At 38.0% G+C, this 25,700-nt stretch overlaps 1 protein-coding gene across 5 annotated transcripts in view; it reads left to right on the forward strand.

Annotated features, from left to right (window-relative positions):
* Positions 1-25,700, forward strand: part of LOC144021954 (CUB and sushi domain-containing protein 3-like) — a 1,200,535-nt gene that overhangs the window by 262,362 nt on the left and 912,473 nt on the right. For all 5 annotated transcript variants that reach the window (XM_077526258.1, XM_077526261.1, XM_077526260.1 and 2 more), the window contains exons 6-10: positions 12,983-13,095; positions 15,281-15,358; positions 18,406-18,493; positions 21,497-21,621; positions 21,994-22,115. In XM_077526258.1, coding sequence (XP_077382384.1) covers positions 12,983-13,095; positions 15,281-15,358; positions 18,406-18,493; positions 21,497-21,621; positions 21,994-22,115 — 526 coding nt within the window. The remainder of the gene's footprint in view (positions 1-12,982; positions 13,096-15,280; positions 15,359-18,405; positions 18,494-21,496; positions 21,622-21,993; positions 22,116-25,700) is intronic.

Consider the following 25,700-nt stretch of genomic DNA (forward strand, 5'->3'; position numbering starts at 1 on the left):
GCCGTCCACGTAAAGAATTACTCCACCTTCTAAAGGCTGATCCTTTAAATCCGGTCGACATTTAGTAGTTTGTTCTGCAAGCTCTTGACAATCATGCAGCTCACCATCACAAGGGAGTGGCATCAATGTGGCTGGATTCAAAACGGTACATCTTTCCAACGTCAGATGCGGTTGCGAAAGCAGAATGGCCATACACGATAAGTGTCTCGCGGGTGACAAAAAGGTCATATTAGATTGCAACAGCAAGGCTGCCACTGCATGCGGCACCCTCAATGTCAGTGGATGAAACAGCAAAATTGCGGAACTACTTTCCACTGCCAAAGCTGCGGCCACAACCGATCTGACGCAATGAGGAAGTGCGCAAGCCACATTGTCCATTTTAGAGGAGAAATAGGCTATTGGCCTTAATTTATCTCCATATTATTTATTATTATTATTCTTATTATTATTTTTGCCAATACAGAGGTCATATAATACCTCTTACAATCTACCATTTGAACGAATAATTTTGAATAATCAGGCAGTGCTAAAACAGCACTAACACCAAGGCCTGTTTTATGTCACAGAATGCCTTCTCTGCTTCAGGTGTCCACTGTAATTTAAAAGACATTCTCAGATTTTGTTTAAAAAACAATTTTGAGAGTGGAGCGATAATTTTGGCATAATTCGGAATTCACGACCTACAGTAATTTGTAAGTCCCAAAAGTGACATCATCTATTTTTTGTCGGTGGCTTTGGAGCTTGCAGGACAGCAACTTTTCTGTCTTCAAAAATTGTTCATCCCCTTTTGCTCAAATTGTGCCCTAGATATCTCACTGATTCCTTGCATAATTGCAACACTTTTCCCATTGTTTTGGAGAATTCAAATGGTAATGGACCTCTCGCCCTGTTGACCCTCGAAGGCCCTTCCTCCCCATTGCCTGCCGATGAGGAGGGTGATGCAGTAAAAGAAGACGGAGGAAGGAAATTTCTGGAGATGACGAGGAGTTACATAACTGCCTCTTCCTTTTCGCCCTCCCCCTTTCCCTTCAACTCCACTTGTCTAGCTTTATCGCCACTTCGCTTTTCTATCATAAACATCCAAAATTCGGTATCGTCATACCCATCATTTTACATTTTCTTCTTATTTAATTTTCACATGTTTTTAATTCCATTTTGTAACTCGAGTATTTTTATTGTATTAAGCTGGCCAGCAAAATTATACTTGTTTATCCATTTATTGAGATAATTTATTTTATCAGGACATTGACTTCCCACAAATTTCCAATTCTTACATGCTAGCTTTTGTTTAAGAAGGAGAGGGGTGTTCTAGTCATGCAGTAGCATTCCCCCTTGCCTTCGGGCAGTTTCTCCGAATATGACCAGTGTTGCCACACCGCCAACAAACTATCGTTTTCTTTCTCAGTCCGATTATTGTCATTGGAACTCCCACCTGCCTGCCTTGTTAGTTTTTGCTTCGGATCCTTTATCTTTGCCTGTTTACTGTTTGATTTCTCCATTTTGGAGTCAACGGTTCACCTAGGGTGACTATGTTGACTTTTTCAACCTTGAACAGGGCGACAATTACTTCCCGTCTGAGGTAATTCTCAAGCTTCTACCACAAGTGGCGGAGAATTCTTGCCTTTGCTTCCTCAGACAGCTTGTCACTCAATTTCCTGTTCACATGAGGTAGCGAACCTCCAGTCACACTGTACACATTCACACTGCGGAGCTTCTATGCGCAACAGGACACCGCCGCCCTTCCCAGTTTTAAAGTCTACTCTGACTTTCAGTTTTAGAGTCTGCTCTTTTTATGGGTTTTAGGGTCTTCTCTGACCACCACCAGTTTTAAAGTCTACTCTGACTCACAGTTTTAAAGTCTACTCTGACTCACAGTTTTAAAGTCTACTCTGACTCACAGTTTTAAAGTCTACTCTGACTCACAGTTTTAAAGTCTACTCTGACTCACAGTTTTACTCATACTCCACCGAAATGCGGGTGAAGTTATAGTTAAATCAATCAAATCATCTTCTGCAAATCACACTTGTTAGATAATCATTCTTAATTCAACAATTATTCTATCAATGATCAATCGTGTCAAATGCTGCACTGATGTCCAACAAGACGAGCACCGATACCTTCCCTGCATCAGTGCTCAATCTTATATCGTTCAGTACTTTAATCAGAGCTGTTTCTGTACTGTGATGAGGTCGGAAACATGACTGGAATTTATCCAAAAGTCCGTTTAAGCTCAAGAAATTGCTGAGTTGATTAAAAACCACTTTTTCAACTATTTTAGTTATGAAGGGAAGGTTTGCGATTGGTCTATAATTTGCTAGCAGGGAGACATCCAGTGTTCTCTTTTTTAGAATGGGCTTGACGGCGGTTACTTTCAGAGATTAGGAAGCTCACCTGATTTAAGTGAGCAATTAATTATTTTTTGTAAATCGATCTGAACAGATTTCACAATGGTTTTGAAAAAGCCAGATGGTATTGAGTCAAGACAGTTCGTGGAAGGTTTCAATTGCTGAACCAAGTCTACTACAGTATTTTGATCCACTGAGTCAAATTCTGTCATGGTAATTAAATTATTCCTAGGTGATTTGAAGTGCTGCATCATTTTGTTATTTTGCTGGTTTGTGACAATGTTTGACCTGATGGCTTGTACCCTTTCACTAAAGTAGCAGGCAAATTCATTGCATTTATCTGTTGAGAGGAGTTCTGGCGCTGTTTGATTTGGGGGATTTGTGAGTTTGTCAACCACGGCAAATAGAGTGCGTGTATTGTTGAGGTTCCTACTAATAATTTCAGAAAAGTGTTGTTGTCTAGCTATTACTAACTCTTGGTTATAGAGACAAATACATTGTCTGTACAGGTCAAAATGAACTTGGAGTTTAGTTTTTCTCCACTTTCGCTCTGCTTTTCTGCATTTAGATTTCAAAGTCATTATGTTGGTAGCACACCTCAAAGGTGTTTTAGTTCGGGATGAAATGGTCTTACTTTTAATCGGAGCAACAGCATCCAAAACATTCGAGATTTTTGAGGTGAATTCATCCAGAAGTTCATCAACGGTCTCTGCATTTACAGTTGGTGATGCAGCCATTAATTCCATAAACATGTTGCTTGTATTCTCATTTATGTACCTTTTTTTTTTTTATAGAGACAGTAGTTGTTTGAACTTCTGGGATTGTTTGCAATTCAAAAAACACACAGGAATGATCTGAAATAGCCAGATCTTTCACCTTAACAGATAAAATATCAACACCTTTAGAGATGACGAGATCAGGAATGTGACCTTGAATGTGTGTTGGACCTTTTACATGTTGTGAGAGACCTAAAGTATCATGTATATTACAAAATTCTTTGGTATTTTTATCCAAGTTGTTGTCAACATGAATGTTAAAGTCTCCAGTTAAGACCAGATAGTCATAGTCGGTACAAATTACTGACAGCATTTCCTCCATGAATCTGCCTTTTTGTTTTGGAGGTCTATAAATTATGACAATGACAATATTTGGTTCACCTTTTACCAAAAGACTAAGATATTCAAATGAATTAAATCCTCCCAATAAAATTTCTTTTCACTGAAATAGAGATTTAAAAATGGCAGCAACTCCACCACCTTTTTTGCCATCACGACATTTGTTCATGAAACTAAAATTTGTTGGTGTTGCCTCATTCAGAACAGTGTTGCAGGAACCTTCTGTTAGCCATGTTTCACTGAGGAGAAATAAGTCAAGATCATATGTTGCACTATATATTCATAAATCTGTAAAATATATTGTTTTGTCTGATATGACAATGACAATTGATGGAATTCTGCAGTGTTTAACTGTGGAGATTTTAAATGGTAGAATGAAAAACGTTATTGTAAGTTGTGTATATAGGGCTCCTAATTCAAGTGTAGATTAATTTAACGAATGGATGAACAAATTATTTTCCTTTGTGAACCAAAAAACTGTATTTATCTGTGGTGACTTTAACAATGATTTGCTAAATCCAGTCAAACAAAAAGCCACTGATGATTTCATTGATACTATGTATAGTCTGTCATTATACCCGACAATAACAAAACCAACAAGAATAACAGTTTACAGTGCTACAATTATTGATAACATCTTTTCGAATACCATGGAGAAACATACCTCTAGTGGTGTGCTTATTTGTGATATTACTGACCATTTACCTGTTTACAGTTTACATTTGTGAACTTAAAAGAATGGACAACTCAAGAATAATTACTTCTAAGAGAATAAGAAATGAAGAAACAATCAATGCTCTGAACAATAGCTTAGAGCGCCAGGATTGGAGTTCAGTCTATATGGACCAATATGTTGATAGTGCTTATAGTAAATTTGTGAATATATTTTGCCATTTGTATAATGAATATTGTCCGAGGATGGAATATTGTATTAAGAAAAGACATAGAAAACCGCCCTGGCTAACAAAAGGAATAATTAATGCCCGTGTAAGAAGAAAAATAATCTATACAGATTGTATATACAATCAAAAACAAAGGATGCTGAATTAAGATATAAGAGATACAAAAATAAATGAACTGATATTATTAGACATAGTAAACAGTTATATTATAGAAGATTATTATCAGAAAATAGAAACGATGTAAAAAGAACTTGGGGTGTTCTCAATGGTTTAATTAAGCAACAATCTGCAAAAACAATGTATCCTGATTTTACTAATGGATATCATACATATAATAACATGAATGATGTCGTAAATAATTTTAACAAATTCTTTGTAAATGTTGGCCCAGAGTTGGCAGCGGGTATTCCAAACCATGGAGGGAGCAACCAAAACATAACAATTACTAAAAATCCGTCCTCACTTTTTCTTTCAGCAACCAATGAAAAGGAAGTGATAAACATTGTCCATATGTACCAAAGTAAAACATCAACTGACTGTCATGATATTGATATGTTTTTGGTTAAAAGGGTCATTCTAAATATTGTAAAACCATTAACTAAAATTTTTAACTTATCATTTGAATCTGGTTGTTTCCCGAATAAGATGAAAATCGCCAAAGTAATACCTTTGTATAAAAATGATTGCAAGCACAGTTTTACAAATTACAGACCAATTTCTCTATTGCCTCAGTTTTCAAAAATTTTGGAAAAGCTTTTTAACTATCGACTTGAAAACTTCTTCGAGAAGTATAAAATAATAAATGAAGGACAATGGTTTTAGAAATGGAAGAAGAGGCAATAATTGATGCAATAGAAGGAATTACAAATGCTCTGGAAGAGAAAAAATATGCAGTTGGTATCTTTGTTGATTTAAAAAAAGCATTTGATACAATAGATCATACAATCCTGATTAATAAACTGGGACAATATGGTATACGTGGTATTGCTGGAGACTGGATAAAAAGTTACTTAACAGGAAGAGTACAATATGTCAAATGGGCCAATATATATCAGGAGAACTTGACATTGTTTGTGGTGTTCCCCAGGGCCCCATATTGGGGCCAAAGCTTTTCAATGTATACATAAACGATATTTTTAATGTATCACAGTTAATAAAGCTAATTTTATTTGCAGATGATACAAATATATTTTATAGTAGTAATTCTTATAATGAGTTGGTAAATGTTGTTAACATAGAGTTAAAATCCATCAAAAAGTGGATGGACATAGATAAATTATCTCTAAATTTATGTAAAACCAAAAGTTATGACGTTTGGTAATGTTAAGAATAATTATGATTTGCATATAGTTATTGACGGTGTTCAGATTGAAAATGTAAATGAGTTAAATTTTTAGGAGTGATAATCGATAAGAAGTTGACGTGGAAGTCCCACATCAGACATATAAAAACAAAAATCTCCAAATGCCTCTCAATTATTAATAAAGTGAAATATTGTTTGGATAAAAATGCACTTTATTGCACGTTGATACAACCATACTTCAACTACTGTGTTCAAGTGTGGGGGAACACTTATCAATGTACAATCAATCCACTAGTAATCTTACAGAAACGGGCTATGCAAATTATTCATAAAGTTGTTTTTTTTATCATACTCATGGTCTGTTTATCCAGTCAAAATTGCTTAAATTATATGACCTTATAAAGTATAATACTTTAATAATTTTATATAAAGCATTTTATGAATTACTACCTGATAATTTGCAATATATATTTATAAAAAAAGAGAATGTCTATCATAACTTGAGAGGATATGGAGATTTTATATTACCTAAATTTAGAACTGTTCGTAAAAGTTTTTGTGTGTCTGTGCATGGGGTAAAACTTTGGAACAGCTTAGAGGTACAACACAAGCAATGCCAAAACATCTACAGATTCAAACGGTCTTACAAACATATGGTTTGGTCTCAGTATTTTGGAGAGTGGATCTTAAACCAACATCTATATTTAAACTTATTGTGATAGAGTATACTTGCTGCCTTCTTATTTTACATACTATCTATCGCCACTGTTGGTATGCTTGTGTCTTAGAATTATTTGTGGACTTGTTTTGTTCTAGTTTGTCTTTTACCCAAGCTGTTGTTATTTTTTGTTACCATTGCTGGTGTGAGCTGTTGATGTCATGTTGCTTAATTAACATATTGTTTGTAAACACATAGTTTTTCAGTATGACAACCGCTGTTGGTTAGTGCAGGTTTATAGGAAAGTAACTAAATTTGTTTTGATACTAATGATATTGGGGGTGGGACTTAATACGTTTTTCTTCCTCCCACTTATTTTCAGGCTAGGTTTAGGTTTAGAAAAATTTGTCTAGAAAAATTGATACATTGTTAATGTTGATTATTGCCTGAAATAAATGAACACATGAATAAATGAATGAATGAATGAATGAATGAATGAATATGTCATAATAATGTCATGAATCAACAATGATTTGTTAACTAGTGATCTTGTATTTAGTAGTGCTAGTTTCACAGTGGTAATCGGAGACGCTTGTTTAGTCAGAGGTTGACAAGCTATACTGACTAGGTTTGTAGCTTCTGACTTATTTCTTCTCATTTCTTTTGCCAACTTTCTATTTCTTGTAATCACAGGAATGCTACAAGCTTCCTTGGGTCCTGACTTATTCTGGGAACATACATTTTTTATATCGTATATGTAGTCTGGACCCAAAGCATATCAGACCAAGCTGTAGTTGAGATTCTCCATAGCCAAAGATGGAGGTCGGCGGGTGGGGAGCCGTTTGCTGAGGCTTGGTGGAGTCAGACGATTAGTAGATAGCTGAATGTGGCATGGGCGAACAGTCATCAGTAGACAGTTGCTTGAAGAGACTTTTATTTAGCTGTATGGCGAGATTGACCAGATTGCTCAACCTATTGGTGAGACTCGATGGCGAGTCAGTCATCGGGTCATTCGGGGGCGGTGCACAGCGCGGGGGTGCATCCGGCAGTGAAAAAAGGTTTGTATTACAGTCAATACCACAGATACACATTTTTCAACATGAATTCATAATTGCCCATAATGACTTCATCTTTTGCTTATGCATTTTAATTATTAGTAAAGGACATTTCTTAATTACGAGTTAATCATTAGTTAATATTTGTAATTTGTAATCAGTTCATAATTCTTTAATAGTTGCAAAATATTAGTTCATCATAACTTCATCTTTTGTTAATGCATTTACAATTTATTAGCTAACAATTTGTAAATTATTTATTCCTAATCTTTTCATATGTACATTTTATTTGTTCAACATTGGTTCTCATGACTTTGTCTTTATTCTAGTGCATTACAACTGATTAACTAACAATCGTTATTATAAAGTGTTACCAAATTCATTTAGTATTTTCTTTAAATGTAGAGCTCTAATATGGGATCTGCACATTACTGCATGCATGAAAACACCCATGACTTCAGCCCTCTAATTACCTTGGAAATTGTTAAAGACGTCATCATAGCACACAACGAGGATATAATCTGTAGTGGTTGGACGACATGGACTATTTCTTAATTGTATATAAAACATATTTGCGTGTTGGTCTGCTCCCATGTGCATGAGACAACCATGGAGAAGAATCACCTTCAAGTTATGGAGTAATGATATGAAGGCAGTTACCAACTGTCATGACTCGAGTCATGCAGGAGGTATGTTTGGGTTTTGTTTCGAGTCATGCAGGAGTAATGTTTGGGTCTTGTCTCATGTCTGGGGTCACGCCTGGGTTAGGTTTGAGTTCATGACCTGTTCATCTAGTTTCAACTAGTTTTAGGCTGTGTGATGTTATATGATGTTTGGAACTCTCTGTAAGAACTATGTTATGTCGGTAAGTACTGGGTTAACAGCCAGTCAGAGAATTCCATGTCAGTACTGGTACTCACATGTCTAGCCACAATGAGATCGATTCATTGTCTATATAAGCTGTCTGAGAAATGTGTGTGTTGCCGGATTATTGCTCAACTGTTCCTGTGTACAGCTCTCTTAGTTTCTGCCTCAGAATGTGAATAAATAGATAAAATATTATTTGTGTTATTTGGGATCCAACCCTTCAGCTCACAACACCAACAGTACGCAAAAAAAGTCTCAATTTAATTTGTTCACACTGGTTTGGACATGATCATGATGGCATACATAGACCAAGTAAGCACATTATTCTCAAGATGGGATTCTGCTGACATGCACTAGTGATGTGCGAGGCACCAAGGATGAGAAATGGGAAAAGGTGGGCAAGGTGACGCTTGTCTAGCAACTATTCCATAGACGTTGGGATTGATTGCCACCCAAGGCAAGTCATTAGGGATTGAGCTACTTCCCCGAAATACAAAAGAATTGCAGTCATCTGTCAAGGCTTACATATTCTTCTTTGTATGAACCTTTTTGAATTAATGGCTCCAATGGAAGTAGCTTCACATCATAAAGCCAATAAAATTTAATCCATTTTAAGCATTGTTTCCCAAATCTATCTCAGGATTAGTATTGGGTCTTTATGGAACTTGGTTTGCGTCACAACTCATTAATCTGGTTCGTTCCAATTTTAGTATATGCAAAGCTGAAGCAACAGACTACAGATAGCAATTAAATTCAAACTAAATATTTTAGGTAGTTTTTTAAATTTATCATAATATCAAACATTTATTGAATGTCTAGAAAAAAAAATACCTTGTAAATCTACTATGGAACATAATTGAGGGAATTTGCTGCCACACTATAAAAGCCTTTTTGATGTGTGTGTGTGTGTGTGTGTGTGTGTGTGTGTGTGTGTGTGTGTGTGTGTGTGTTCTTCTTCTTCTTCTTTCGGCTTTTCCCTTCAGGGGTCGCCACAGCGAATCAGTTGCCTCCATCTAACTATGTCCTCTGCATCCTCTGCTCTCACACCAACTACCTTCATGTCCTCTTTAACTATATCCATAAACCTCCTCTTTGGTCTTCCTCTCGATCTTCTGCCTGGCATTTGAAAACTCAGCATCCTTCTTCCAATATAGTCACTATCTCTCCTCTGGACATGTCCAAACCATCTAAGTCTAGCCTCTCTGACTTTATCTCCAAAGCTTCTAACATGTGCTGTCCCTCTGATGTACTCATTCCTGATCTTATCCAACCTGGTCACTCCCAAAGAGAATCTCAGCATCTTCATCTCTGCCACCTCCAGCTCTGCCTCCTGTCTTTTTCTCAGTGGCACTGTCTCCAGACCAAACAACATTGCTGGTCTCACCACAGTTTTATAAACCTTTCCTTTCATTTTAGCTGAAACTCTTCTATCACACATCACACCTGACACTTTTCTCCACCCGTTCCAGCCTGCCTGCACACGCTTCTTCACTTCTATTCCACACTCTCCATTGCTCTGGACTGTTGACCCTAAATACTTAAACTCCTCGACCTTCTTGGTTTCTTCTCCCTGTAACGTCACTCTTCCACTTGGGTCCCTCTCATTCACGCACAGATACCCCGTCTTGCTACGGCTAACCTTCATTCCCCTCTTTTCCAGGGCAAACCTCCACGCTTCTAGCTTCTCCTCCCCCTGTTCCCTGCTCTCACTACAGATCACTATGTCATCTGCAAACATCATAGTCCATGGGGATTCCTGTCTAACCTCATCTGTCATCCTGTCCATAACCATTGCGAATAAGAAGGGGCTAAGAGCTGATCCCTGATGTAGTCCCACCTCCACCTTGAACTCCTCCGTCACACCTCCAGCACACCTCACCACTGTCTTACAGTCCTCATACATGTCCTGCACCACTTGAACATACTTCTCCGCCACTCCAGACTTCCTCATACAAAACCACAGTTCCTCTCTGGGCACACTGTCATAAGCTTTCTCCAGGTCAACAAAGACACAATGCAGCTCCTTCTGACCATCTCTGTACTTTTCAATCAACATCCTCAAAGCAAATACTGCATCTGTCGTACTCTTTTTTTGGCATGAAACCATACTGCTGCTCACAAATGTTCACATCTGCCCTCAGTCTAGCTTCCACTACTCTTTCCCATAGTTTCATTGTGTGGCTCATCACCTTTATTCCTCTGTAGTTGCCACAATTCTGCACGTCTCCCTTGTTCTTAAAAATTGACACCAGCACACTTCTCCTCCATTCCTCAGGCATTTTCTCACTATCTAAGATCCTGTTGAACAACCCAGTCAAAAATTCTACTGCTACCTCTCCTTGACACTTCCATACCTCCACAGGTATATCATCAGGACCGAGTGCCTTTCCACTCTTCATCATCTTCAATGCCCTTCTCACTTCATCCTTACTAATCTTTGCTACTTCCTGGTCCACAACAGTCGCCCCTTCTACTCTTCGTTCTCTCTCATTTTCCTCATTCATCAACTCTTCAAAGTACTCTTTCCATCTTCCCATCACACCGCTGGTATCTGTCAAGACTCTTCCATCCCTATCCTTTATTACCCTAACCTGCTGCACATCCTTCCCATCTCTATCTCTTTGCCTTGCCAACCTGTATAGATCAGTCTCTCCCTCCTTACTGTCCAACCTAGCATACAAGTCATCATCGTAAGCCTCTTGTTTGGCCTTTGCCACTTCTACTTTCACCTTACGCTGTATTTCCCTGTACTCCTTTCTACTTTCTTCAGTCTTCTCAGTGTCCCACTTCTTCTTAGCTAACCTCTTTCTCTGTATCCACTTCTGCACCTCCTCATTCTACCACCAAGTCTCCTTATGTCACGCCGCCACCGGCGTGACGGCCCATGCTTTTATTTTGTGTCCATGTTTCCTGTCTTGTTTTGAAAATCCTAACTCTCCTCTCACCCCAGGTCACTTGCCCTTCCTGCCGCTCCCTAATTACCGGTCCCCGCCCATGATTACCACCACCTGCCACCAATCAAGACTCACAATAAAAGCCACCTGCACACACAGTCAGTGCATGGAAGTGTCCCACAGTCCTCGAGTCCTTGTTCCCGGTACCTTATTGTCTTGCCTTGTTTTTGTGCCTTGTCTTGTTTTTGTGCCTTTTCCTCCCCAGTGGAGCGCCTTTTGTTACCCCTTTTGCCTTGAGCCTTTTTCCTCCCTAGCGGAGCGCCTTTTGTTGTCCCCTATACCTTTTGCCTGTTTTTTCCTCCCTAGTGGAGCGCTTTTTGTTCTCCACTTTTTTGCTTCCCTGTTCTCCTCTCAGCTTGAGAGGAGACACCTGTTGGCCGGAAATAAACCTGCTGCCTTGGTGGCTTACCTTACGCCTGCGTCTGAGTCCTACCTTACCTCGTCGTGACACCTTATCTCCTTTCCTTCCAGATGACACACCAAGGACTGTCCTACCTGTCTGCCTGATCAAATTTGCTGTAGTTGTCCAGTCATCTGGGAGCACATCCTCACCACCCAGAGCCTTTCTCAACTCCTTTCTGAAAGTCACACAACACTCTTCCTTTTTCAGCTTCCACCATTTCGTCCTTGGCTCTGCCCTTGGCCTCTTTGTCTTCCTCACCACCAGAGTCATCCTACACACAACCATCCTATGCTGTCTGGCTACACTCTCACCTACCACTACTTTGCAGTCGCTGATCTCCTTCAAATTACACCGTCTACACAAGATGTAGTCTACCTGTGTACTTCTACCTCCACTCTTGTAGGTCACCCTATGTTCCTGCCTCTTCTGGAAGAAAGTATTCACAACAGCCATTTCCATCCTTTTTGCAAAATCAACCACCAGCTGTCCTTCTGCGTTCCTCTCCTGGATACCAAACCTGCCCATCACCTCCTCATCTCCTCTGTTTCCTGCACCAACATGTCCATTGAAGTCTGCACCAATGACAACTCTCTCACTTCTAGGGATGCTCTGCATCATTTCATCAAGTTCCAACCAAAAGTTCTCCTTCTCCTCCAGCTCACATCCTACCTGTGGTGCATACCCACTAACAACGTTGATCATCACACCTTCGATTCCTAACTTCAGGCTCATGACCCTATCTGACACTCTTTTTACCTCCAGGACATTCTTAATAAACTCCTCCTTCACGATAATTCCCATTTCCCTTCCTATTTAACCCATGATAAAACAATTTGAAACCAGCTCCTAAACTTCTATCTTTGCTCCCTTTCCACCTGGTCTCCTGAACACACAGTATGTCCACCAACCTCCTCTGCATCATGTCAACCAGCTCTCTACCTTTTCCTGTCATACTCCCAACATTCAAAGTCCCTACTCTAAGTCCTAGACTAGTGGTGTTCCTCTTCTCTTTCTTCCTACGAACACACCTTCCTCCTCTCCTTCTTCGACCAACAGTCGTCCAATTTCCACCGACACCCTGTAGGTCAACAGCACCGTTGGCGGTCGTTGTTAACTCGGGCCCCGACCGATCCGGTATAGAAGTCATATATTTGATTCGCATGTTTGTTTTGGCCAAAGTTTTACGTTGGATGCCCTTCCTGACACAACCCTCTGTATTTATCCGGGCTTGGGACCGACACAAGAAGACACTGGCTTGTGCCCCCTCGCGGCTACATTGTGTGTGTGTGTGTGTGTGTGTATACATCTTATACCTAACCCTACTCCAGGGTTCCTGAAATGAAAGTTCAAATATTTGTTTGTTGTGCTCTTCATCTATAGGCTGACTGGGATGAATATCCCGGCACCCATCATCAGCAGCAAAAACTGGCTGCGGCTGCATTTCGTGACAGAGAGCAACCATCGCCACAAAGGCTTCAGGGCTCAGTATCAAGGTAGGACACGCTTACTCAATTTGCACAGCATTAGTCTACTTGAACATGTTGGTCCATCAGAAAGTTAAAAAAACAAAAAAACAAAACTATAATTACTAAACAAAGCTTTTTTTTTTAATCTAAACTGCATATTAGGCAGTTCTATAAATAGCTGCAAACATAACTTTAGTTTTGCTATTGACTGCTTTGGGTCTTTGTAATCTAATATTTTGTAGGTAAACACAGCATACACTTTCTTTCATTACTCTGTAAAGGTAAATGGTTATTTTTGAGCAAGGCTTACATATTCTTTTTTGTGTGGACCTTTTTGAATTAATGGCTACAATCGAAGTAGCTTTACATCATAAAGCCAATAAAACTTCCGCTAGAATTCTAACATCAGATCTTAAAAGGTACTTGACTGATTTAGCCATTTTCAGTAATAAGAAGATATTTTGTCAATAATTAATTGAAAACTTCAAGTATCCCTTTAAGCAAAACATTTGGTAACACTTTATAATAACGATTGTTAGTTAACGTTTGTAATACATTAATTAAAGGTGAAGTCATGAGAACTCATGTTGAACTAATAAATTGTAAATATGAACAGATTAGGAATAAAAATTTACAAAATGTTAGCTAATAACTTGTAAATGCATTAGATGAAGTCATGATGAGCTATTTTCTGAACTTATGATGAACTAATAATTTGCAACTTTTGGAGAATTATAAACTCATAACTAGCAAATATTAACTAATGATTAATTCAAGACTAAGAAATATCCATTACTAATCATTAAAATGCATAAACAAAAGATGTAATGATGAGCAAATATGAACTCATATTGAAGTTCAGTAATTTGTAATTTGAGATCTCATGACTTCATCTTTAATTAATGTATTACAAGCGTTAACTAACAATCGTTATTATAATGTGTTACCAACATTTTAACCATGAAGCTCAACAATGAAAAAGTTAGGTAGCAATAAGTAACGTTGTAAAATCCGATGCAAATATGACGATCTGTCGAATTAAGCAAATCAATGGACTATTTACACAGCAATTCTGAGTTTGGGGTGAGGTAGCGTGCCAACTTCTGGTCGCTAGGCTAAGAAAATAATGATAACAATAACTCGTGTTATTTTAGAGTCTGAGTTCACTTTTATTCCACATACAAAAATATTCACAAGAATAGGTTTTTATCACACAATATAGCCGGGGTCTCACCCTGCCAAAAGGACTCTGACTGTAGGAATTGCTAGGAACCCTCTACCGGAGGAGCGCAGAGAGAGTTCAGATGGTCTACAAAATGGCCAAGACCATTAAGACACTTATAAACTATTAAAAGAATTTAAAAATGGATCCTAATAAACACGGGGAGCCAATGTAGCAATTAATGTGGTCCCATGTCCTGGTCCTCATCAGGATGCATGCTGCAGAATTTTGTAAACTGCTGTAAACCTGAAATACTCTCTTTGGGAAGACCAGAACGCAGGGCATTACAGTAGTCAATACAGTATGGCTGGTAATAAAATCATTTATCAGCGCCTCGGTTTTGGCACGAGAGACAATGGGGCGGACTCTGACGATGTTCTTTCAGTGGTAAAATCCTATTTTAGTGATATTCTTATTTTCTTATTTTCTAACATTACTATGTGTTTAACCTACAATCTAATACACAGGAAGACAAGTTCTGCTTCCTTATTGATTATCGCGTCAGCCATTGTCCATCGCTGAAGGTTATTGTGTGTATGCTTCAAAATGGTGACAGAAGATTGCATCACCTGGCCTTTATGTGAAGCATGCCATAACTGTGTTTAATTAATTATTGTAAAGTAGTCCTGGGGCACTGCTTTGGTTTTATATGTAATTTGTCCCTTTAATCGACATTATAACCGATGCTTATTACATCATTCACTCATTTTTTGATTGAGTTGTAGCATAGCTTTCAGAAAGTCCTCCAGTACAGTGTCGTTATAGCAAAATGTTGGAATGTATTAGAGCTTTTACATTTTTGCAAATGATGCCCATCAGCAACAATTAAATTGTGGTGACCATAGGGTTCCTGATAGCCCTGCATAATGTCTGGGGAAAGGCACATTAGTGCTGTATCTTTTCAACATCTAATACAATAACTTCTTTTAACAAATAATTTTGTGTGCGTGTGCATGTGCATGTGTGCGTGTGTGCATGTGTTTCATCTAGTGAAAAGCTCAGGAGAGCTAAAGTCCAGAGGGGTAAAATTATTACCAGAGAAGGACCACACAAACAAACTTTCTTTGAGTAAGTTGTTTATTTTTCTTATTCAACTGTTTTCATTGGTTGGGATGTTCATTCATGTCGGGGCTTGTGTTGTGTTTGTTTCCTTTTTTTCTGGGTTTGGCTGTGTATCATGTGGTAATGGAATTAAGCTACATTACAATATTTTTGCAAAAGTGTAGTCTCTCTTTATTTTTGTGGCAACCCAGTCACCCTGCCACCATTGAGGGGGTTCCATTTCTTATTTTAGGTAATATGGCCACTCAGATGATCGGCGTATATATTAACGGCAATATCGTGATACCGCAATATTAAAACTGCCACAATATATCGTCGTCATCATGTTACGATATTGAAAGAAGAACATCTTTTAAAAAAAAAAGTGCAGTTCTAGCACCCTCTGGTGGCTAGTTCTTTAGTGCAGTTTAATTTTCAGAAGGCATGTTTTGGCCCTACGATGTTTAAAATCCATGCTAATGGTAAGATGAATAATATTATGTTTGTTAAGCAAGTCAATATGTGGAGGAACTCAAGTATTATCAAGTGCCTCAATATTAAGTGTTATTACAAATTGTAGGTTGTTTATATGCATCGCTGAAATGTACAAAAGCACAATATAGTTGTTTTTTTAGTACGAGCTCAGTTTTTTACAATATTTTTACCTTTTTTGTATCGCCAACATCCCCACAATATCGTGATAATTATCGTATCGTGGCCTTCATATCGTGATAATATTGTGTCGTGATGTTTGGATCTCGTTACATCGCTAGTAGGGGTGTGAATTGCCTAGTACCTGACGATTCGATTTGTATCACGATTCACAGGTCACTATTCGATTCGATACCGATTAATCCCGATACAAATTTATAAGTCGATTGTTGTGATTTTTTTTCATTCAAATTTAGAAAATACTAATCAGTAAGCTTGTAGAGTGTAAGATTTATATGAAAATGTATTACAGTGATACCTCGGCTCACGAACATAATTGGTTCCCAGAAAGTGTGTGTAAGCCGAAAAGTTCTTCTTCCGAACATTTATTTCCCATAAGAAACCATTAAAATGAGAATAATCCGTTCCCAGGTCCCTATAAAACATAATTTTCTACTAAATAAGCCTTAAAACTACACAAAAATATAGCTTATTTTATGTATAATAAATGTGCTATTGTATTGTAATTAAAGAATTAAATTGTACTGTATAATAAAGTCGTTTTATTTTACTTTGTGATGGTAGTTCTTAAGGATAGTAGCAATGGTAGACTTACTTCATTCGCGAGCGTTTCACCGCGTAGAGTGTTTATGGAACGGTTGTCGCTCATTCGCACTTTCGTGCTCACCGGAGCGGAGGAGGTGTGTCCCTTGGTGAACAAGGAAGTGGAGCACTTTAGCGAGTCAACAAAAAGTGAGCACCGCCAACTACTTTCACCTCTTTCCTGGGACTAAACAGCCGTGGCACGATTTTCTCCTTTTTTGAGGTACGTGATGGCACTTTCGCTTTTTTTAGTGGCGTGAACTCCATTGACTACAATGCAAACGCGCCGCCGAATCGCCGTCCCTCGCTGGTAAGCATTAGGCTTAACACTAGCCTGTGGTGGGGTCTTTTTCGGTCCCATAATAGCAAAAGTACACTCAAAATGTCTATCAAACACAAACCGCGTCAGCACTAAAAGAAAGGGGGTGACGAACTGGACGCCGTGAGCGTGCGTCAGCTTCTCGTGGCCGCCACCGTGGTGCTGTTCGACCGCGTGGTTTGGTTCGTCCGCCGAAAAGTAGTTCGTCAGCAGAGACTAAATTCTCGCGAATTTAATGTTCGTGAGGCGAAAAGTTCGTGAGCTAAAGCGTTCGTCAGCCGAGGTATCACTGTATTTATTTATCTGAAATTTCAGTCTTATAGAGGTTGTAATCTGTTTCATGTTTGAACAGCATTAAAATAAAATATTAAGGCTTAATGTTCCGTTCATATAACATTCTTCCATGCTCAAGGTGTGAATCCTAACCCGAAGTCAGACGTTTTGTTGAATATTTTTTTCCATTAAAAATGGAAGTTTAAAAATCGATTCACACACACAAAAAAAAAAAAAAAAAAAAAAGGCAATGATGATAAGACGTTGAATCGGTAAGACTACCGAATGAACAATTCTGAGCTCTTTAAAAAAAAAAAATAATCGATTCAGCCGCCTATTGAATCGATTCGAGAATTGCGCGATGTAGTATCGCGATATATCGCCGAATCGATTTTTTTTAACACCCCTAATCCCTAGTATATATACAGTACGTCACAGGCTCACACAGAAGTAAATGCATTCTAATGGCTTCAGTTTATTTATAATCATAAGTCATGAACACAAACCTTTAACATCACAGTGAGTGAAATACGTACTTTAATAACAGAAAAGAAGGTTGTATTTTTTACAATCTTCTGGCATAAACAATATTCTCCATTGCACAGAGACCCAAATAAAGAACACGATAATAGTGCTTTCAACTAAAGGATAACAAAAACTCAAACAGATGGATTGTGTGGTATGGCCTTGTTGTGTAGTATGTACGTGGCCACAGCATTGTCTGCACTTGTTCAATTACTACAACATAATTTGCTATAAACGCTATAATTTAACCAACAAAATCAAGACTGTTTATTTTTAAACAATTATTAACAATATTAATTTAACTATTTGTGTTAAGGTAGTTGTTTGTTTTTCAAACCCTTGGCCACCAATATAAAAGTAGTCTTTCACTTGCTAATTTGTCTTTTGATTTATTTTTTTTTCATTCTTAACTTTGTTCAGCCACATATTCTATCTCTGTATATTAAAGTTAGAAGCGTTGCATTTACCCTTGGTGCGCTAATGTGAAGTGTGCATTCACAACCTCACTGCCAAACAGATGACTTTTTGAAAAGGTGACCCTGAAAGATGGTGCCATTTTTTCTAAAGCCAGATTGTTTTACCACGGCAGCAGTACACAGAAAAGTTTGCACTGGTATTACCATTCTAACTTGTACCTGTTGTGGATGTTTGTGGAAGTGTAAAGTTTGTCAATTTAAATGTCTTCCTTTTCTCGGTTGTTCAGTGAATGAAGGAGGAGTCAAGCAGCTGTCGAATTACTGCCCTGACCCAGGAGAGCCAGAAAATGGCAAACATATTGGCTCAGATTTCAGGTAACATGGTGACCCTGCAATTCAAGTTAAAGGTGTCTTCAAGGATCTTCTCAAAAAGTAGAAGCCAATCATCCGTTTGTCACTTTTTAAAAAATGTGCATGGCAGACATCCTATCAGCTCTCCTGCTCGTCCGTGGGGGTGGGGCCAGGGGCGGGTGCGCATGCTCAGCTAAGAACGAGCACGCATGAGGTCATTACGGCACATTGATTGGTGGGATTGAGAACCAATTGTTAAGATGATCCACCCGGATGACGGAGAGACAAAAGATCCTTGAATACACCTTTAAGGAGTTGTTTCAAACTGTGATAAATTATTCTCTCATTTCTCAAATTGTGATCAAAGAAAAAGGTTGTACGAAATAAAATATCCTTTAAAACTCAGAGCAACGTTTAGGCCCATTAACTGTTACTTTAATAGTCCTGAGAATGCTTTTTTTTGGTAAATAAAAAAAAATAAATCAAGGATTTTACTATGTGGACATGGAAATAATTTTGTCAAGAATAGCAACACATTTTTCACCACAATTACAAACCACTTCTGAAACACTGAAAGGATGAGGTGACCTCAGCAACAGTTTTTTAAATTCTGTTGAGCCAATATTAAAAACCGCATATTCTGCGGTGGTTTGAAGAGGAAAAGAAACGTCCAGGCTGATATTTGCTGAAGATAAAACAAAACAAAGCTGTATTCATATGCATCTGTTTATCCTCACACCATCATGGCTATAATACCATTTTGCTTTGAACTTTATGTTTAATTTATAAAATGTATTATTTACAAAAATACATTTGGCTCAAGAGCCTGCTTTTTGTGTGCAAAGTTTTAGCTGTCCGCCCCCACCCCGACAAGTTATCTTATTGTCTCGACAAGCCCGTGTTCATACTTTCTCTTTCATTCAGTAAGATTAGAATTCTAATGATGATTTTCTTATGATTCCTAAAAGACAAGTCGAGTTCAAAGAAGATGGAGCTGTTTTGGTTTACACACAGTCGACTTCTCTCTTACCGCTGTTGGAGTTGCAGTATGTTTATTACATATTATATTGCAAGTCATGGTGCTTTTATGCACATACACCAAAAAGAGGATCAAGAGAGAAACTTGCAATTAATCAGAAAAGAATAATGCAATGTTTTGGATCAATTACAGATATATTATTTATTTATAAAGATACAGGGCCCTATTTTTGTGCCCAACCCAAGTCAAGCGCAGTCTGTTTCCATGGATGGAGTTTTCTTTCTTTTTGGTATTTTTGCTAGACTAGCACATATAGGAGAGGGTGTTTGAACCGGTTTGCGCCATTGTGGGAGGGAACGCAGCCAACGTCAATCAAAGTGGCTCCCCTCATTAATCCAGTTAAATTGAATGCAGAGACAGGCGTATGATGGATGGATGGATGGATGGATGGATGGATGGATGGATGGATGGATGGATGGATGGATGGATGGATGGATGGATGGAAACACCACGTTGAGAAGAAAATTACACATGAACGCCCCCTCATGTCGTATTTTCCACTGGACAACTGGGAATTTATTTTGATACCCGAGTTTCCGAGTTTGAGAATCTTTGAAATTTCAACATGGCGGAGGGCACCGAAGGATTCGTGAATGGCAAGAAATTTTCACACATAAGGGCACTATCGTTCACAAGCAGGTTGTTTTAGAATCTACACAAATTACGTAGCCTATACAATTCAATGTCCTGTCCTTTACAACTCATTATTTCCCGTAATTGTTCGGTTTTATAAGCAAAGACTACGTCAGCAGCCATGTGTATTTTTTGCTGCCACAACAAAAGCACATGAACAGAACTCGGTCGTAATTAGGAGCATCCAAGTGGTAAGGTCCATATCTTTTAGGGATGTAACGATAACTGCAATATTGTGATATCGCGATATTAAAACTGCCACAATATATCGTCGTAGTCATGTCGCAATATTAAAAGCAGCACATCTGTTAAAAAAAAAAAGTCAGGTTGATTTCCACTTGTGCAGTTGTAGCACCCCCTGGTGGCTACCTTTTGAGTGCAGTTTAATTTTCACAAGGCATGTTTTGGCCCTTCTGTGATTAAAATCCACGATAATCTAAGATGAAAGGGAACATAATATACTTGTGAACAGAGTCAATATGTGGCGGAACTCAATTTACTGTATTGATTAATTTCTTATGTAATTTAAATATTAATTTATTAATTTTATTAATAAAAAAATTGTATCAATTTATTGTAATGCTTTTATTAGTGTCTCAATTACATATTATATTTATATATTTTTTATATATAATATTTATAATATTTTTATATTTTTCATTGCTGTAATGTACAAAAACAATATTGTTTTTTGTTGTTGTATGAGCTCATTTTTTACAATATTGTGACCTTTTATATCACCAACCTCCCCACAATATCGTGATAATTATCATATTGTGACATTCATATTGTGATAATTTCGTATCGATATGTTTGGATATCGTTACATCCCTACCATCTTTCCTATAGCACGGGAAGGCAGGGTAAAATCTAGTGTACTTTTTGTCACCAAATTGCCAGATTTGCCAGGGTGTTCTATATAAATATATATAATAATAATTTATATATAATACGCTGAAACGCCTATCAAGACATAGCACATTTGACCAAAATTACAGACGCTAAACTGGACTTGGCTCGGCACAAAAAAAATGAAGATATGCCTGTTTTTATATCAACCGCAGTCTACTTTCTGTCACCATATTGTCAAGTGCGCCAGGGACAGCCATCTGCTGGAACGCCCAGCGAGGCACAACGTCATCCCTAACACGGGAAATTAGACTCGCGCTGGCACGAAAATGAGCCTTTTGTACGCCGAGCGCATGCATGGGTTGTCTACCAAAATAGGGCCCATAATGACTGATGTTCACTTCTAATCATTGGCATGGAATGATGAATTTGACATTTCATCAGGAGTCACTTTTTTGAGGAATTGATTGATTTTTTTCAAGCGTTAATGATGTTTATCTTCTCAGCATCGGAGCAACTGTTCAATTTATCTGCGATGAAGACCACGTGCTGCAGGGTTCCAAAACGATTACCTGCCAGCGCGTGGCCGAAGTCTTTGCAGCTTGGAGCGACCACAGGCCCGTTTGCAAGGGTGAGAGAGGCATCTGAAGAACAAATACAACACTTTGATTGAGGCACTGCCTCCGGATATAGACTCTGTAGACACAAAAGGAAGTAAATTCCTGTTAATTATGAACAAAAGCCTCTGTTCATTTTCAAATTTCAAATCTGTTTTTTGTTCCACAATACCTGGGGCAACTTTCAGAATTTGATTAATAGTTATGTTGGTAATAGACCCACTTTGTGCTCACACTAAATTACTTTCCTGTCACTTTACTACATAAGAGTTATAACCTTACCTTATGCACGTTATTTCATCTTTTTTTTTTTTTTTTTGGAGAGGGAAATGCAACATTTCTAGACTCACTCTGGATTTTCTATTTTACCACTTATTCTGTTGCAGTGAAAACTTGTGGGTCGAACCTACTGGGACCTTCGGGAACATTTACATCTCCTAACTTTCCTATCCAATATGAGAGTAACTCCCAATGCGTGTGGATCATCACTGCCAGTGATCCAAACAAGGTAGTAGCAAGAGAGGGTATCTGTTCACTTTTTTTTTTTTTTTTAACTGTGGAGGCATCTTATAATATGCAATGCTTTTTAAAATTACATCTAATGAAAACACAGCAATGCATCTGCAAATAACAGCTTTTTTCACTAAACTAGAAGGCTCTCCGTGAAGAATAAACAAAATAACTGTACACTTCCGAGATTGTATTGTTCAGTTCAATTGCATAACATTTATTATATACTAAGGCAGCATGTTTGCATACTGAACAGTACCATTACATACTGAATATAACAAAAATTAATCAGAATTAAATAAACAACAGTTTCAAGCATAATGACACATTAGCACAGGGGTGTCCAAACTTTTTCATTTGAGGGCCACATACAGAAAATCAGAAGGATGCAAGGGCCACATAATGTTATGAAGAGAAATTGTGTTTAGTCCAAAAAATTGTACAAATAATTTATTTGTGCTTTTGCATATTTAGAAAAATGCTACAGTATATAAACCAATTTATTTGTAATATGGCAGTAGGGTTATTAGAGTTTTGGAATTTTTAATTTTAGTTAGTTTTTTATTAGTTTTCAGGGTGGTTCTGTTAGTTTTTATTAAAAAATTAAAAAATGCTTAGTTTTAGTTTAGTTTGCTAGTTTCAGTATTAGTATTAGTTTTTTTTTTCTTTCGTTTTTTAAAATGTGTATTACTTGTGCGCAATATTTCAAAAACACCATGGGAGCAACGTCATCTGAAGGTGCTTTTCTATTGGCTGCTGCAAGATGACATCACTTCTGTGTGACATACTTTCAAACGTCATTATTCCGGTTTATATCAAAATAAATCTACTAAAAATCACATTTAAAATCATCCCCAAAGGCTCATGCATTAAATTAATTACCAAAGCCTAGAGGTAAGATTGAACCTAAAAAATCCAGCCCGACCCGACCCAGGCCCGCGGGCATTAAAGTCCGACCCAGCCCAAGCCCGACCAATTAACTTGATTTGCAGGCCCGAGCCCGAAGGAAACCCGAAAGTTCAATTTATCTCATAGTATTTTTGGCAGAAAAAAAAAACGCAAGATTTTTTTAAGGTTAAAATTATATATTTTTATGATAATGACAAATACATTTGCACAACGAAATAACGCTGGAACACAGAATAAGAGGCCAGACAAAGAGAGTGAAAGAGAGATCTTGATGCGTGTCATGAATTCACGTATTCATGGAAGTTCAACAACTGGGCTTTATTAACAGACACACGAGGCAACAACGGCAGAACTCCCTCGGGCATATCAGACTGTCGTAAGGAAAAACGCTGTCACCATGCCGAAGGCTGGGTGAAGTCAAACGATTCAGGAGAGTGAAACTTAGCCATCACGTTGCTTCAGTCTTGACTGCAGGGCGAAAGAGCAACTTCTGTGCACGCGAGGCGACAACGGCAGAACTCCCTCAAGGCATATCAGACTGTCGTAAAGTGTGGCTACTGCTGTAAACGAGGGGTAATACTCATTCCAAAGACTGCTAACACCTCCTAGTGCCGATTCCTAGAATAACAGTTTTAAATGACACCACAATGCGCACTCGCTTAATTACGCGGAGAAACACTGCAGCCCACTAGGCTTTAAATAGAATAATGCACCTTACAGCGCTCCTTCTGTTTTATCCAAATTATTTATTTACAAGTATTCCTTAGTTTAGTATCCATGCATCGTTTTAGTATTCATTTTTCTAAACATATATTTATTTAAAAAAAAACAAGTCTGCGAGAGAGAAGCCCGTGCCTGACCCGACCCGAACGTAATGATTGAAATTTTAGGCCCAAAATTCGGGTCGGGTCGGGCTCGGGCTAAAGATCTTACCTCTACCAAAGACTAAAGCGAAGGACATGTTTGCTGTAATTATAGTTAGTTGTAGTTAGTTTTGAAAACATAAAATGTATTTCAGTTTTCGTTTTTTAAAAAGCATTTTCGTTTTTATTTTATTTCGGTAACAATATTGTTTTTTGAATTTTAGTTTTATTTTTTTCATTAGTTTTAGTAAACTAAAATAACCTTTAATGGCACCTGTTTTTCGATACCCTCCCTTCTTACTTTGACCATCTCCAAACATTTTTGTTTTGCTTATTTTACTTGAACCGAGTCAAATGACATTTTTAGCATATGTCGCACCACTGCATTATCATTTGACCTTCATTTATGATTGAACCTCTCACCCTTTCTGTCCTTTTCTCACCATCACTCTTTAAAAGGAACCCCGGCTGTCATGACAAGTTTGCTCTATATTATTTTTTATTTGGTTGTTACTAACACAACTATGAGATTCATTTTTCACAAATCATTTCCAGTTGAATACATTTTGTAGAAACTTTATTTAGATGTAGGCCGCCATTGTTATTTACGCCGCAACGCATTAGAAGTGTTCCAAAAAACAACAACAACGAGCGATCGGGAGAGTCACGCTCCCCCTCGCGGTGCTCTCGTCATTCAACGAAAGCATTCATGGGTTTTGATCGTCCCTTTAGGAACGTAACGGAGGCTTACCTTGCTTTCTTGATAGATGTTTCACATTGCTCGTCAGAGTACCACTGCCACCGCCACTACGCACGGAATACGTTGTGATGTAAATGACAATGGCGTACGTCTAAATAACGTTTCTACAAAATCTATTCAACTGGAAATGATTTTTGAATAACGCATCTCATAGTTATGTTAGTAGCAACCAAATAAATAATATAGAGCAAACTTGTCATGACAGCCAGGGCTCCTTTAAACTCTTTGACCGCCAAAAACGTTTGACGTATGCTAAAATCCCAATGAATGCTGCCATAAACGTTAATTGACGTTTACTGTTTTTTTTTTTTTTTTGTTTGTTTTTTTTTCTCAATGGGCAGTGCAATGTCTTGTGCAGCACTGCCTTGTCATTGGGGTTGTGAAATCCCAAAACAGCCACTAACTATGGCCAGCAGATGGCAGCATTGTATCTTTTCAAAGGGCTCACTGTATATGAAATTACAATGAAACAATGACGTGAATGATCAAAGCCTTTGTCACATTAAATTTAATTCACACAGCGTCAATAAACAAAAAAAAATATTGTCAAAGTTTTTCTATTTTCGCTTACGTCACTGAAATTACCTATTTTCGAATGGTGATTATTAAAGAACGGAATAAGGTAGAAAGTTAAACATACTTTTTTTGTGTTCACGTAGTTCACGCACAATATTTTGTTGAAAGATGAGTGAAAATGCTCGAAATCGGCTGGCACTGTTGGGGTTGTTTTTTGGATAATGTTTGGCAGTCAAAGAGTTAAATACTTCTTCACTGGATGCATTTTTATGCATGCATCTGTTTTCCAAGGGTGTTCCAAGGGGGTAAAAGGTTACAATGAATATGTTTGTTTTGCCTTTCATTACAGCTGTCAATTAATGTACATAGCTAGAGTGCATTGTATTGGAGCTGGAGTACCATTTTTGCCCATGGCTATTGGAAGTTCAGCAATTCTGCTCAGTTGTCAGGGGTAACACAAATTGAGAGAAATAATGATTGAACGAGACCCACTTGTCCCCAAAGTGAAGAGGCCAAAGCTGTTTTCCTATGGCCA

This window comes from Festucalex cinctus, chromosome 7 (genome assembly GCF_051991245.1).
Source record: "Festucalex cinctus isolate MCC-2025b chromosome 7, RoL_Fcin_1.0, whole genome shotgun sequence".
NCBI classification, from domain to species: domain Eukaryota; kingdom Metazoa; phylum Chordata; class Actinopteri; order Syngnathiformes; family Syngnathidae; genus Festucalex; species Festucalex cinctus.